This window comes from Anopheles merus, unplaced genomic scaffold (assembly GCF_017562075.2).
Source record: "Anopheles merus strain MAF unplaced genomic scaffold, AmerM5.1 LNR4000301, whole genome shotgun sequence".
NCBI classification, from domain to species: Eukaryota; Metazoa; Arthropoda; class Insecta; order Diptera; family Culicidae; genus Anopheles; species Anopheles merus.
The window spans coordinates 1-16,548 of record NW_024427881.1 but is presented as its reverse complement, the minus strand read 5'-3'; the positions used below and the strand labels follow the sequence as shown (position 1 = coordinate 16,548).

Here is a 16,548-nt window from a genome sequence, read left to right as displayed (position 1 = left end):
TCTCCGCAGATTTTTATGTTTTCTTCAGTGGCTGGTTGGTCCATGACTTCTGTTTACCCTTTTTTAAGGTTGTGTGATGACATCTGTTAATCAATCATTGATAGCAGATGAAAATATCTTTGCCACGTGGTAAAGTCTTTACACGTTAGTGTCATGATGGTACAAAGCAATATTCGTAAAGCCTTTTTTGTCGTTTTTTCATCAGTTGTTTGCTCATACAAAACTTCCAAAAATATAAAGAATGTATAAAGAATGTTTATATCGCTTAAGATCTATAGTAGCCAAGTTAGATCCACAAACGAGCGCACGATGGAAAATTGTTTGTACAAATTTGATAGATATCATGCCAAAAAATGGTTCTCAAATGCGTTGTCACACCTCCAGATTGGATATTATATTGTTCAATTATTCACTAATAACTTTTATCCAGTTTTAATGACAAGTATCCAGCTTTCCCGGATACCGGGAATTAAAAATCCTGATTCGAGTGTCAAATTTTGAGATCCAGGAATGAATTTTTCCACCAAACTTGGGTTTCATTTCGTTCAAAGCAAGGTCCTATAAATTACTACAGGTTCGTTTATACAGTGCACATTGCACAGGGGTTTCATACAAAGTCCTCAGCAACGATTTCTTTTTTCTTACCAATCTACTACTTATTCATGATGGCGACCAAAATTAGAGTAAAAAACACACCTGCAGTCTATTTAGCCAGCATGGTTCAAAACACAAAACACAAAGTTCAAATATCAAATTGTTTCAACTTCCTTGATTTGGTTCAAATTGTGTTAAAAATGATATTCTAAACGAGCAGTTAACCCGCTCGTGAAGTAACAAATAAACCATTGGGAATTTTATTGGTCAAAATTGTTGTCCCCACTATCATTCTTCATACAACATGCCGGATTAAATGTTCCTGGCAACTGATTGCTGATTGTGATAATAATTCGATTGTATTGGGTTTGGTATGTCTGGTCAATTATTGATTTATCACTATACCATATTTCAATAAGATAGGGAAAAAAGTATTTTTAGGATTGCCCCTTTTACTCGCATTTTCTAAACCTGTTTCAATCCAAGCTAGAACCCGTTTGGAAAAGTCATATTTATGTCAGAAACATCCGCAAAATCCGCTCCACTGATATTCCAAGCACGTAGCATTAGAGTTCAGGTGTTTGTTTTTTTACGATGACTCAAAAATCGGATACGCTTCCATCTGCACGTTGCGAGCAAATCTTTCGGCAGGCAGTGTTGGTCGGTTCAAGTTCACCCCCCACCGTCCAGAAGAGGGCATCACTTTCCCCACTCGTCACAGACCAGTTATGTAAATTGATTTGAACAAAAAAAGAAGCTCAAACCAAGCCCATCGGCATGCGGGTGTGAGATTTGGACCCGCCGAAAACAGAGGCGATCATCTTTGGCCAGTCAATTGCAGACAGTTCCATCAGCCGGATCATTTCGGGGCAGCATTTTCGTGAATCGCGGAAAAACAGAGCCAACGCCGCTCACTTTTGTCTCGCAAGCTTCAGAAACAAAGTGAAGTGACTTCAGTGAAGGAAAAATGAAGCTCTTTGTGCCGGGCTAGTGTTGATTGTGGCGGTGCTTCATGTTGGCCACACGCTAACACCGATCGATTCGCCGGTCGATATGCTGGCGGAAGAGAGTCAGCTTCACAACGATCAAACCGTGGCGGAAGTCAACGACGAGACTGTGCGGGAAAAGCGAGGACTGAAATATCAGTATCACTACAAGGAAAAGAGCTTCGGAGGAGGATTGCTGCCGTTCAAGCATACGGCGAGAGGAAGGTCCACATCAAGCACGGACACCATGGGCTGCTCGGTGGACACTACCGCGAGGTGACCAAGGTCAAGCAATTCGGATTCGGACGCTAATTAAACGATGAACGGCGAACGAAATAGTGGACCGTTATGTTTACACAACAGTGCAGGATGAAGCAACAGCTGATGATGATTGCTGCTGTTGAGAAGGTCAGAGCACAACAGATAGTGTGCAGGCGGCGGAAAATGGAAAACATATTTGACCTGAATTTGGGAAACAACGAACTGATACAATAAATATATGATTTTGATAATAATTATTACGGTTTGTCTTTTTTTTATGTGCAGTTACATAAGATCGCAAGATCTTGCGTCGACTTATCGTATATGCCTTGTTGTTGGACCAGTGCTTTCGATTTTTGGAATAAAATCAAAAGCTCCATAACTACGAAAGCATTAAAATATTTCGGGGATAATGCGACGGTTTGTGTCTATGCATATCTATGCATCATTACCATATTGTGATTCTCTGATCCAATACAAGCAAAAGTTGAAGATTCAAAATGATAAATGAGTGTCGTTGAAGAATGTACAATAAATGCTAATAATAACGACAGTCAATCCATCATGCAGCTGGCATTTTTATACTTTGAATGTACTTAAACCGCTATGATTGCGCATTTAACAGTTAATTGAGATATTTTAATAACATTTTGGCTGGTCTTTGCAAGATTATGTATGAATCCACTTTCTGTTAGTTTCAACTCATAATCATTTATAGTTATAATGTGTTGGTTTTGCACTTTTTCTTTTATTAAAACACTTATAACGTACATAATAAATAAAACATAAACGAAACAACCAATACACTTTAAAATATAATAGTACGGTGGCCGCGCACCAGCCGCACCGAGCGCCCCTGCCGAGAGCTCCTGCTCGATCGGCTCGCAAACACACTCTGCTCGGCGCTCGGCACACACTAAGCCTTGCGCGCTTAGTGTGTGTGACAGTGTGCGTGACACACTGTCGTCCTCCTGGACGTTGACCGGTGGCAGCGCAACTGCCACGGCAAGTCCAGGCGTCGGCACGGCTGCCCACAACATCTCCCCCTTTTAATACCGAAGGGCTCGAACCGTCGCGGGGGTATTCCACCAAGGGAATACCGGCGTGGTGAACCCTTCCGGCCGATGCTGCCAGGATGTGGGGACCCCGATGTTGTCGCGCTGAGCAGCGCTTGCTCAACGCGATGGCGATAACGCGGCGGTAATGCTGATGCTGTGCCGCTCCCTGGGACGGCGGCGATGGTGTGACGGCGATGATGATGACGATGATGATAACGATGATGATGATGATGCCGCGATGATGAAGGTGCCGCGATGATGATGATGCCGCGATGATGATGACGATGATGATGATGATCCTTGCCCCAGGGCAGCAGCGATGTATTTTTTCCGATGACGAACGGCAGAGATGAAAATACTCGGGCGGCATGGTTCCTCGCCCTCCTACGATGCTTTGGCTGCAGCCGGGGAAAAATGTGTGTCCCGTTGGAACGGGGCTGCAGCCAGGGCGGCATGGCTCATCGCCCTTCTTTTTGCTGTGGCTGCAGTCGGGGCGCAATTGACGACGCCCGTTCGACTGCAGCCGGGACGGCATGCAACCTCGTCCCATCTGGACATTGTGGCTGTAGCCGAGGCGCAATTGGCGACGCCTGTTCGACTACAGCCAGGGTGAAAACGTTCGCACTGATGTGGGCTGCTGTGTTGCAGCCGATGCAACTTGTGCGTTGCCGATCCTGTTGTGCTGCCGAGGCGGAATGTCACGTCGCCGTGGTGAGAGGCAGGGGTCGGGCCGCGGCGGGAGTGGTGCCTCGCCCATGATGTGCTGAGCTCGAGCCGGGGCGGTATTGCTCGTCGCCGATGGATCCTTGCACTGCTGCTGCTGCAGCTGGGCGGAATGCGTCCTCGCCCGATGAAGCTGGGGCTGCAGCATGGGCGGATGTGACGCCCATCCGATGTTCCAGCAGCAAGGCGGAAAGGTGCCTCACCTCTGGTGCTGCTGGCGTTGCTGGGGCTGCAGCCCGACGACCTTCCTTGTCGCCGAGAGTGTGTGCTCGGCTGCCCATGTGGTCGCCAATGATGGGACGGCAGCCGGGGGCCTCGGTGTTGGCGGCGGTGGCGACCCAAACCGTTCGCGGTGTCCCGCAAGCACGGGACCGGTGCCAACGCGATGGCCGCTGCGATGATGCAGCAAAAACGAGATGGGCCCGATCGCGATGGCGTTCCGCGGGTTCTTGTTGGATCCCCCTTACGCAGGAGGATCCCATCCTCGTCGCCACTGTTGTGTTTTGCACTTTTTCTTTTATTAAAACACTTATAACGTACATAAATAAAACATAAACGAAACAACCAATACACTTTAAAATATAATAGTACGGTGGCCGCGCACCAGCCGCACCGAGCGCCCCTGCCGAGAGCTCCTGCTCGATCGGCTCGCAAACACACTCTGCTCGGCGCTCGGCACACACTAAGCCTTGCGCGCTTAGTGTGTGTGACAGTGTGCGTGACACACTGTCGTCCTCCTGGACGTTGACCGGTGGCAGCGCAACTGCCACGGCAAGTCCAGGCGTCGGCACGGCTGCCCACAACATAATGATACAATGTTTCAAAACTTTTCTTGATATTGTAAATCCCCGCTCTCTCTTTTTATAAGTCATTTTAGAATAATTCAGTTCTAGGATCAGTTAGATTTGTTATATGTTGTTGTATACTTTGTGATTATGAAAATTGAATATTAGTTAAAGTGATACTACACAATTTTATAGCATTGACAATTATGAAAAGCTACTTTACATCATTAGCATGGTATTGTTTTAATGACTACAATTTTAAAAATTATCAAGAAATTTAAATCCTTCTTCGTTGTAAATATCCCCAATTTTAACCCACTTCGTGCCGAACATAACAAATAATCGAATAAAAATTATGTCCGTTCTCAAATACCAGTGTGCGCGTGGCACTGAGGGACGTTCAGTGGTCATACGCGTTAAATGCTTTTGATTCGATTTTGTACAGCGGTACGCTTTTTTTGCGTATGCATGATACATGAATACAACCGTTCTTCTTAATTGTCAAGGCCAAATTATTTAGAGGCCAGCTGATTCTTGATTAATGCATACAGGCATAAACTGCCTGCATATTTATCTTGCATTTCACAATTTTATAATAATTCATATTCGTTCTATGTAAAAGTCTAATGTAGAACGAGAATATTTCGATTGATTTATATCGTTATGATTTGAATTTAATTCCATTTTACTATCCTTATCATTTGCTACCTACTGCAACTACTTGGAGTAACGTTCTACGTGCACCTGCCCGGTATACACAGGATTTTGAGCCTTTTTTAGTAGCACGCAGCAGCTACAGGGGGTAGGTCCATTCTAGACTTGAACTCACGACGGGCATGTTGTGAAGTCGTGCAAGTTTGACGACTTTTTAGGACCTTTAAAAGTAGTATAAAGTATAAATAAGGTTTGATCTTTACAATAGGTAGGACTCCTCTGTGTTGGATAATAGATAATTGTTAAGACAATTTCAAAAAAGTCACAATTTAGATTCATTAGTTTGGAACACATAAATTGTGATAGTCCTACTCAACAAATGTTCTTAAATCCTATAAGCTTCAAAGTTAATATCACTGTAGCACTCAAAAGGCTTTTCAAACATAACACAAATTCCTCACCATGCACATTTAAAATAATAAATAATATGAGAATAAAAAAAACACCGATGAAACATTCTCGGCTTGAACTGGTTTTTAAGCTGCATATCAATAGTAGTAAAAAATAGTAATAATACTGCAGCAGGAAACGGTTTATTTTTATCATCTCTTCACTGCAAAACGCTTACTTCCGAACTTAACCCTCGTTCTCATCTTGCCACAAATCTTTTGGCGCGAAACCTGTTCAGCAGCTTCAATAGTTCTACCGCGGTTCACTTGTGTGTGCATATTTACTTTTTGCATTTTGAAAATGTACGCGAGCTAGACACGACACAAATGTGTTTGATTTTTGCTGTTGTTTGCACACTGATTCCTTTGACCAGAGAGGTTCTAGAGAAGCTGCTGACAGTAGCAAGCTACAGTACTTTGCGAGCTGCGAAACGATTAAAAGCTTAACACGCAGGATGAAACCCGCGGTACACTGTTTGCTTGTGGTTCTAGTGTTTGTGTAGTGATTGGAGAGGATCAACTTGGCGCGATCGTACACGAGGAAGGGAACGTTGAACGGGAACGTAGATCACCGTTCCTGTCATTTCCCGGGGCGGATTCGGTGTTGGAGTTCGATACGATGATACTCGCTACCGTAGTATACCAGGTATGCAATCCAGCGCAGGAATTGTGTTTATTGTAAATCAAATGGGTTTTACTTACAGGGTTTATCTTTCAACGATATGAAGGATACTACGGAAGCCGAATTCCCGATGCGTATGTCAACATCTCCGACTAACATCACTGCACAGAATGATGAGTTTCGATAAACAAATGGCGCATTACGTTCTTCGTCTCGGAACTTTGTCGTTTCTCGCTTCCCAGCAAGCTTCCCTTCCTCGACATTCTCATCATCCAGATAAATCGTTATTAGCACCAACATGCCTCGTGGCAAGCCATCTCATCGTCTCTGTCGTGTATGTTTTCGGAAGCGTGTTTGTAAAGCCTGTTACGACGATTTGCTTGAGTGAAAATTAACGCTTCTCTCATCTCGGCTTGGCTATTTAAATCCTGTTCCGGTGTTTTCGCCGATTTCATTCGTCTTACAACCGGATTATTGAAGAGTTCGGAAAGCAATAGTTTGGAGTGAACTTTTTCCTAAAACACAAAATGAAGTACGTCGTGTTGTTGGGGGTTCTTACTGTAATCCTGAGCCTTAATGTTGTACCGACACAGTCAAACCCTGTGCCACAGATTGGATTTGGAGTTGGATTGATAGGTCCGTACAGCGGATACGGTGGATTAGGATACGGAGGATACGGTGGTTACGGCGGAGGATATGGACATGGCTACGGTGGATATGGTGGATATCGTGGATACGGTGGCTACGGTGGTTACGGACATGGCTATGGATACTACCGACGAAGACGACCATTCTTCGCTCCGCCTGCTATATTGGTAGGATAAGTTGAGCTGAAGGGAACTAAAAGAGAGAGCTGCGAAAATCTGTTTGTGATCGTTAAACTACAAATATTGCTCGTAAACGATTGTTGAATGTCGTCTAACTCGGTTGCCATTAAAATGGAACAGTTTAGTGAGCTAGTTTTGGAGAAGCAAAGTGAACACTCTAAAGATAAGAAAACTAAATTATAATATGTTGTTTTATGTAATAAAATTACTAAAAATTATATAACTAATCATACTAATAGTTGTGTATCAACAATGTGTTCTCGGAAAGAAAAAAGTTTTATCTTTCTGTCAGATTGCTTAAATTTTTCCTATAGTTTCTTGATGATACATGTGTCTCTTTTCACTGCTTTATATGCTAATTATTGTGTCAATTATCTTTAATTGTAATCGCTGTTTCAGTTGAAACACACCTCACCACAACAAAACAACGCAATCAACAAGTCGATGGTGGTAAAACTTAGCACTCAGTTAAGTAATTATCAGATTCTGGACGAAAAGGATCAATGCCGGGAAAAAACAAAAACATGGCCATTCAAATATCGAATGATAAGACGCAAAAAGTCATAAAAGTAGAGTGCAAAATCTATGGGCAACTGACGAAAGCTTGTGAATGGTTCTGGCACATTGATGTGCTACATGTGTTGCAGGTGCTCGACAAGCTGAAGGCTTTTCACGAGCTAGACTTCGTGCACTGCAGCCAACAGTCAAGCAATGGCCTCAAAGGGCGTGATAAGGCCTGCAAAACAGCAACATCTAATATACTTCGGGCTTGCAAAATCATATCGGCTTTTCCGGAGGGGAAAGCACATCAAGGAAAATTTGGTCCTCCCATTCGCGGAAACAATCCGATTTGCGCCCGTGTTTGGTGCATCTGCAGTACACACCGAGCAAGCGAGAAGACATTTTGTCCCTCGTCTACATGCTGGTTTTTTCTACATGGTTTCCTACTTTGGTATGGAATCGAAGAGAGACGACTTCGACGCAGAAGTAATACTGTTGCTTAAAAAAGAAGAATCCACTAAACGAACCTCAAGGGACTTTCATTTGAATTTCAACGGTTGTTGGAGAATATAACTGTGTGACGCATCTGATTACAATGACATCATACTGATGTATGGGGGTATACATTCGCAAGCAAGTAAAATAATCGATAAACTAAGACTGTAATAAACATTGGATATCATATTAGAAAAATATGTGTTATTCATAAGTTTGTTTCCTATTAATTTAGGAAACAACAAAATTGGGTTGGAGATATATCTTTTTACTAGTAATAGTTTTGAATGAAAAACAGTTTTTTAAATGTTTTGATCGCCAACAAAGAAGAGGATATCTCTAGTGAATGCTACTTTCGCTTACGTCTGCCATTCTCATGCAAAAGATCCCCGTTTCGAAACTTTACACTTGAGCAGGGGTAAGAAAGTTCGCAAATTTAAACGATCTACAGTTCAAATGCCAAACATGCACAACAGGAATACGCGTCGAAGAATTTATTTACACAGCCCTACGCCCCTCTTGCTGTGGCTAGAGATAATTTTTTGCCAACACAAATGAAAACTGAATGTTTGTTATAGAAGTGCCATGTTTAACATTTTCGTTTTGTTTTTTTCGATTTTGTTTAAATTTCGATGCAATATTGTGTGTGTTTTTAACCCTTGTTTAATATTGTTTAAACTGTGTGAAATCACAAAAAATAATAAGTGTAAAAACTGCTACAATCCTACCAAATTGATCGATCATTCAGCGGTAGAAGTAAAAGTTGATAATACAGTCGATCTGGGCCTCATCACCAATTTCAGTACCATTTCATTCGGCTGGAAATACACGAACCGAGATCGTCACGGCACCGCGAAATTCGCGCCTTGTTAAAAACAGTTGTAGGACAGTTGGGCCGTCAAGTCTTCCGCGCCTACAATCGCGCCTGCTGTTTCGCAGAGATTCCCAACTTCGGTGTTGCTGAGATTTTCGTGGTAGCGCGAACCAATTAGTTTTACTTTTTCTGGTGCACTTGTTTGAAAACTCCTGTCGAAAGACGAGTTTTGTATTTTATTTTGTATAAACTATGTGAAATAAATAATTTGATTCGCCAATTAATAAAACATATCTTATCTTGGCACATTCAATCGTCACCAGACCTCGGATGAGGCCATACACGAACCACGATTATCTCGCCAGTCTGCCAGATTTTATAACAAAACAAGTCTTACGCGATGTTCACGGTACTCCGAAAATTTCAGTTCGTCTATTCCAGCCTTAGGACTATTCTCCTTATTTTATTTTAAATAAGCATCAGTAAGTTAACAGACTAGCGGTCTCGTAGTACAGTCGTCAACTCGTACGACTTAACAACATGCATGGGTTCAATCCCCAAATAGACCGCGCCGCCATACGTAGGACTGACTATCATGCTATGGGGGAAATCAATTAGTCACTGAAAGCCAAGCCCACAAATGGGTACAGGCCGACATCGGTTGTTGAGCCAAAGAAGAAGAAGAAGAAGTTAACAGACTAGAACTTTTCAAACTAAGTGTAAGCCAGAAAAACAACTTAAAATGTTGAAATGTTATAGCTAATAACATAATCAAAATTCTAATTATGAAAGATACTTTAGGAGCTCTTTTTAAATGTTATGTAATTTAAAAGATTTTCTTTAAAAGTGTAAAAAATAATATTTTATAGCTTGAATGATTATTGACACGTTTTCAAACAAACATGGTGGTCGTGTACCGGCAGCTTAATGTTCGAAATTCATTCACATTTTCGTTTTCGACCTTTAGCCGGATGAACAAGGCGATTCACTTGTCGGTTGGTTCATTGCGTTCAACGATTGATCGGTTTGAATCAGCTACAACATTCCATTTCTAACGAAGTAGAAGAATAAATGCAACGAACAACAATTGTGATTAAAATTCACAGATTTTGTTTGGAAATATAACTTTCTAAAAAGAGTTAAGTAATCTTAATCTCCAACCATCAATTGAAATACACATAATAAAACAAATAAATTGGTGATTTATGTCATATATATAATATAATTAAAAAAAAATAGAATTTGTAAAAATGATTTATTTCTGAGAGAAATTTTAAAAGCTTATTTTTTATACCCTAAAACCAATTCACACCGTCATCAATTTCATTTGTAAATGTTTAAAACGGCACACTAGAAGAGTTTAGCCGCTTCGATCAATGATGCATCATTTCCTTAAAATAATCATAATGTCATCACTTAAATAAAACACATCCTCGATACATTCAAATCACCGGCAGTATCACCTGTTGCTTCCAAAAGCGCGAGATCAGCGGAATCCATTATCAACAGGTATGTCAACACGCTAGAGTGCGCATGAGCGAGTCCATCACCGTCAAGGCGGACAGTTTCCATGGCGCGAATCAATGTACAAACAAATCGTAGCGAAAACTTCCTGCCCGATAAAAAACAATCACAAACGTCTTGACTGCTGGTGCAGTGGAAGTTTTTTCTTTGTGGTTTGCCAAATCCCATCGCAATGGACATATCCACCAAACCCGTATTTTCGTTCTCCCTCAACTACAAAGTGTTCGAAAAGCTGGTGACCTGCGGGAAGTACGACGGGATCCATTCCTGTTTGACCATGGTCACAACGGCGGACAAGGTAGGAGCTTGCCTTTGCGCACCCTATGCTATGTGTGTGATGGTAGTGTGACCCTCGGCCAAAAGGAGACTCGTGAAAACTAGTTCACCGTCTGTGTACCAAAACCGGAGAGTTGCGCTCGATTGCTGCACGCGCTTCGTTCGCACTACCGTCATCACGAATCGAAACGATCTTGAGTGTGATCGATTTCCGCTCTGCTGATTGTGTATGACTTTCTCAACCCTCTCATCCACCTCTTCCACCCCGTCCGGACAGATTCTAATCCACACGCCCCACAAACGCTACGGGCTGCAAACTCGAAGCTCTCGATTTCGGAAATCAAAAATGACATCGCACTGCTTAACATGAACTTTCCGATACGGGCGATCGTGGCCGGGCGGCTGAAGAAGGACGACGAACGCGACGTGCTGGTGATTGGAAGTCCTTCGCATGTGCTAGGTAGGTGGCCGTGTCGAGTGCAGCGACCGTTTTATAGAAAGTAACTTCAACTGCTGGATTGGATTGCAACCGTGTGGGTTGCATCGTTTTGCTTTCTGTCTGTCTGTTTTCAGCGTACCATGTGGATGAAAATTGTAACATGTTTCAGAGAGATTTCCACGAGGGCGTACGGTCCGCCGTGATCGGTGGCTACGCAAACCAACCGGGCAATACGCTAATCGTTGGCGGCAATGGTATGTATGTATATGGGGCAATGTTTTGCATTTCAATATATATTTTAACAGTCTACGAAATATTCAAACAACAAATATTGTGTATTAGTGCGATAATTTAATCTCACTTCCTTTAAATGTATAAACAATTGATACGATTAAAATTATTATAAAAGCTATGGTTTCTAATATCAATAATATGGTTATCTAATATAACTCACAACATGCTTAACTCCATACCAGGGTATAGTCGGTCACTCTATGCTGTGTGTGAATAAGATTCGAACTACGTCCTGTCTTGAAGGCGTCGGTGCGTTTATTTTTATTAATATTCTCCTAACATGGTCTCTCGTTGTGACAATACTTGTATAAATGGAAAAAATCAACTTCGGTCACTTAAAAAAACTGGTTTAATTGAGAGAAACCCGGCAATGGCAATATATACTACGTAGCAAGATGCAGATCGTCTCCCTTGCGATCGTCTCTGACTGTGGTTTGTGGTGAAAAAGGAAGAATTGTAAAGATGATTTTAGGAATTTATGTATATTATTCATAAGATCGACCAGGAAGGACTGCTCATTTAAGAATTATATTAAGGCATAGAAGTTTTTTAAAAATAATATATTTGAAGATAAATTTATATTCGTTAACAATTATCCTAACATGCAGTAATGCTGTAATTTACGTATTATCGTTGTTAAAAAAGTATGTATTTTAAGTAATCTATTCAATATAAAGTCGATCGAAACATTTATTTTACACTAGAATATCATTATTATTCGCAACAGGGCTGCCTAGGTACACTTTTTACGCAATCACAAACAAACTACCGGTCAAGTGGTTACGGTGTGCTGGTCAAAAGAGTCCAAAATACAGCAAAGCAAATAATTCTATTTATGTTTGCAGCGGTCGTCCGAGGCTACAATCAGGAGGGCACCGAAGTGCTGTGGCTGATAACGTCTGGCAGCGTGGTTTCACTGCTGCTAATCGATATCGATAAGGACGGTCAAAATGAGGTAAGACATTATCACTGACATACACTCTCACACCCGCAGGCAAGCACCAAGCTTTGAAGGTGATTTATTGCTAGAATTGAAGACATTTCAATCAAACAGAAAAAATCGCCCCATCAAACGTCTGTCAAACCTTTTCGCCTTCATTACCCGAATTACAGCTCATCACCGGCACGGATGATGGATGCATACGGATCTACAAGAAGGAAGCGCTGCTGCACGAGTTTACCGAGGGCAACGAGATACAGAATCTGGTCGCCCTGCGCACCGGCCAGTTTATGTACAGCGTCAAGAACGGCACGATCGGTGTGTTCGAGGAGAACGTGCGAATGTGGCGCATCAAGTCGAAGGCCCGCGCCACAGCGATGGCCACGTACGACATTCTGGGATGCGAGGCGAAGCAAATGATCGTCGGCTGGAAGAGTGGCAAGATCGATGTACGTGATCCCCGCACCGGGGACGTTTGGTTCCGGATGAAGATGAACGATTTCGTGTGCGGGATCGCTTGCAACGACTATCGGGGGATCGGGCTGCTGGATCTTGTCGTCGTGACGGCGGATGGAGAAAGTGAGGCCACGGGGATCGGGCGTGTGGATCGATGAGATCACACGATGAGACACGTGTTTCATGCCCTTTTTTCTCTCTTTCTGGGTTTCGCTCTGCTTTTCCGCCAGTACGGGATATACGACGCCAAGCGTCAACATGCTAACGCTGCACAACGTTGCCGATGAGGAAATGAACGCTCTGCTGACTCAGAAGCAGAAACTGCTGCTCGAGCTGAAGCACTACGAAAACAACATCAAGTACAACAAGGAAATCCTGAGCAACACGAGCGAAAGCAATCTGGTGCAGAGTGTGCCGGACAACGTCGGCATCATACCGTCCAACACGCGGCTACAGATCGGCATTTCCACCAGCTACGATAGCAACGATATGAACATCGACATCACCGTGTCGACCAACAACTCGACCACGATCCGTGCCGTGTTGATCTTTGCCGATCAGCTGTTCAAGGAGGAAACGCTGATCGCGCACCTGACGAAGGACGTTTCGCGCATACTGATACCGCTCAAGACGCTCAAGGACAATGCGCAGGACATTCACATCAAAGCGTTCGTCGGCTACCCGAGCAGTGTGCAGTTTCACGTGTTTGAACTGACCCGTCAGCTGCCCAAGTTTGCGATGTACACCATACCGCACAATCTGACCGGGTCACCGAAAAGTGTGTGTAAGTATGCCGCTTACGTTATGTGTGCAGTTTTGTTTTTTTTTTACGCGCTTAGTCACCCGGTATTTGTAGATGAGGTGAAGATCGTCTGATTATTTTAAACCGCCAACACGTGCTTGCATGCGTAAGTCATCGTTGCGATTGACTTAATGACCAATCGTAGGCCTGTGAATGGTTTTATCGTGTGTTAAACGCTAACAGATGCTTCACGGTCGGGAGTGTCAGCTGTGTGCTGTTTGCACAGTTGCAAGCAATTCTAGTGTGATAAATGACTTTTGTACGCTTGTTTCTTTTAGTGCCAGAGAGGAAGCAAAGTGAGCAAATCATTTAACATAAAACATTGTAGAATTACTGCTTTGACACAAACTAACTTACAATAGACATACATTCAATCCAACAATCTGACATGATTGAAACCATATTTTAATGATGGTAATTATCCTGTTCACCAAATGTGAATTTTATGTTATATTAAGTTAATGCTAAATGGAAAAAGAATTGCGATTTTGAATTTTGACAGGATATGGTTAAACGTTGAATTTGTTATAAATAAAATCAATTGATAATTAATCAGTAATTGATTCGTCCAACAAACTATATCTCACAGATTAATTTTGAATCTAACAATTCCTAGCTGTTTTGATTATGTACTAGCGTTTGATTATGCGTTATGTACGTTTAATTAGTACGTTTTCTATCTTTGTTTTCGTATGTACCATAACGTTTATTTTTTTCTTTTCATATTTTGTACTTTATTCGTTATAACTTTTTCGGCTTTTGTTTGTCTCTACTATGTTATATATTTTATACTTTTATCGTATTTAGTACTTTTATATTTTATTCTTATTTTATTTTATTTTACTATTTCCATATATACTTTATTAGTTTAGCGTGAAATACTGTATCGGATAAATTCAACTATACTCTGAAATCATTATGTTTAGTTATTAACCCTTTGTATATTTTGTATATTTTGGGTTATATTTTATTTATTTGATCGCCTTTTTCATTATGCTACTGATTGTCTATATGATACTGAAGTTTATTGATTATTGAAGTTCTCATGCAACTAGTTTAATGTATGTTTTATTTATATGGGTTTAAATATTAGCTGTAATAGAATATCTGCTAAACTTTGGTAGCCAAAATCCGCGTTCAACTTTAAAACCAAGCAAAACAGTCAACCCAATTATGCGACGAAGTCAAAAGAAAGGATCATGTAAACTCAAACACAATTTGATTGTAAAAGCCAATCAAATGATCCAATTTGTCAACAACAAAACGTTCCCATGTCGTTACATTTGCATCAGTCACATTTGTTTTTTGCTGACACTGATAAGCGCTGAAAGTTGATTTGCGCCAGCTCTGTCTGTGTACTGGATCAGTACGACAATATTTAGCATGGATGAGCAAACGTTACGTCTCTTAACAGGTCGTTAAATTCTTAACAAACACAAAGTGACGAAGCGACAAGGTTCTCAAGTGTAATGCGCTATTCCATACACAACCTTACCCTGTATACCTTTAGTCCAACTGAGTCTAGCAAACGTCTTATCTGGCAAAACGTTTGCAACCCGGCCACTGCAAACACAGTCGGGGTGCAACACCTTCCGTCGTTGCTGCGAGTGACACCGCGCCGGGGCTTTGCAACAAAATCACCTCAACCATCAATGGTTTACCATTATCTCAACGAAATCTTTCGTGCGTTGGGGGGAGAGACAACCCCAAAACAAGAAAAAAAAAACATCCACTGCAAAATGTAAATATCTCTCTCCAAGCCGGCAAACGAAAGCGATAAGTGCACGGGAAACAAGTTTTTGTCATGCCTTCCATTCCTTGCGTCAACCTCCTCGATAACCGCATCCTCATGTTGCGGTGAGTCGTTGTTGTACTGTTTCTGTAACCCTCACACGTCATGATCCGTTTTTGTCCGTGGTGGTATAGGCTACGGTGGGGATAGTGGGTTACATACATGGTAAAAACAACCCACCCATACAAGTTCGCCCACCCGACCACGTACACTAGACTACACTTTAAGGGTGGGTGAGATGCACCGCAAAGGAATGATCGTGACTGTATCTGTTTTCCCCCTACTTCTCTCTTTCACGCACGCACGCACACACACGATCATACTGCAGCCTACATCAACACACTTCCGACGAAGGATGGCCCGGGGGGATGTTACGTCGAGTTTCGCATCTCGGAGCGTCTGAAGCGCATATGCATCTGGGTCAATCAGGTAAGGGAGAGATGCTGGTCGGCGCTAATCTAGTAGAGGGCAGTCAGAACGATCTTGAGGGTCGGGATCACCGAATGCGTTTTTGCTCTCTCTGTATCGCTTAACGTTACAGAACTTCCTGCTACCGTCCGACATCGAGTACATGACATCAGACGCTGACGCGACCGAGCTGAAGCTGAACCTGATCAGCCTGCGGACGGCCAAATGCGTATGCCTACACTTCAGCTACGATGGCAAGACGCGCTTCTACACGGAGGACATCGGTCTGGCCGGTGACCTCGTGCAGTCGTTGGTGCAGTTTCTCAATATAGACAACATGAACGTAAGTAAAAATAATGCGTCCCATTGTTGCACGATCACGGCTGGACGTGCACTGGACAACTGGGCGACCATCGGAAGAGTTTCCCTCTTTATGGTTGTGCCATCGCCTGCCTGGACGTCCTTACGGTGCTAAAGTAGAATTTATTTCCTCGCCAACCCAACCACAACAGTCCCAGGCCTGCTTTCCGGTGGTAAGCGAAGAAGTGAAGGAACTGTTTCAAAAACTGCAAGGCCTTCAAGAGACCGAGAAGCAGATCAGCTCGGAGATCGTGGAGCACATCAATCAGATCAAAAGTCATCTGATACGGGCCGAAGATGCTCGGTACTACAACGGGTAAGGCTTGGTTTTCTACTGGTACAATACTATTAGCATCGTCTGTGTCAATTGGCGTTAGCAATTGTCATCTTTTTTTGCTAAATACGATTTACCATCATCGTCCATGGTGCAACGAAGATCATCGCTACCATGTCTGGCTCGTATAGCGTCAAAACCATCGTCATGCCAA

At 42.5% G+C, this 16,548-nt stretch overlaps 2 protein-coding genes and 1 pseudogene across 2 annotated transcripts; all 3 read left to right on the top strand.

The window, feature by feature from the left end:
* Positions 1-1,647: 1,647 nt before the first annotated feature.
* LOC121602103 lies at positions 1,648-7,187 on the top strand. Its single transcript, XM_041930868.1, has 3 exons — positions 1,648-1,794; positions 5,965-6,156; positions 6,215-7,187. Exons 1-3 carry the CDS (start codon positions 1,648-1,650, stop codon positions 6,317-6,319), a joined length of 444 nt encoding a protein of 147 aa, XP_041786802.1. The 3' UTR covers positions 6,320-7,187.
* LOC121602116 (keratin-associated protein 19-2-like) lies at positions 6,660-6,956 on the top strand. Its single transcript, XM_041930882.1, has one exon. The coding sequence runs from the start codon at positions 6,660-6,662 to the stop codon at positions 6,954-6,956; it is 297 nt and encodes a 98-aa protein (XP_041786816.1).
* A 3,209-nt stretch (positions 7,188-10,396) lies between the features above and the next one.
* Positions 10,397-16,501, top strand: LOC121602108 (annotated as a pseudogene).
* The last annotated feature ends 47 nt before the right edge of the window (positions 16,502-16,548 follow it).

What these genes read in the sequence shown, in the direction of transcription:
- LOC121602103 (XM_041930868.1), top strand. Translation starts at nt 1,648, where the DNA reads ATGCTGGCGGAAGAGAGTCAGCTTCACAACGATCAAACCGTGGCGGAA. An exon ending in TGCTGCCGTTCAAGCATACG is followed by an intron (nt 1,795 to 5,964) that starts GCGAGAGGAAGG and finishes CTTAACACGCAG; the next exon opens with GATGAAACCCGCGGTACACT. An exon ending in TCGCTACCGTAGTATACCAG is followed by an intron (nt 6,157 to 6,214) that starts GTATGCAATCCA and finishes TTTTACTTACAG; the next exon opens with GGTTTATCTTTCAACGATAT.
- LOC121602116 (XM_041930882.1), top strand. Translation starts at nt 6,660, where the DNA reads ATGAAGTACGTCGTGTTGTTGGGGGTTCTTACTGTAATCCTGAGCCTT.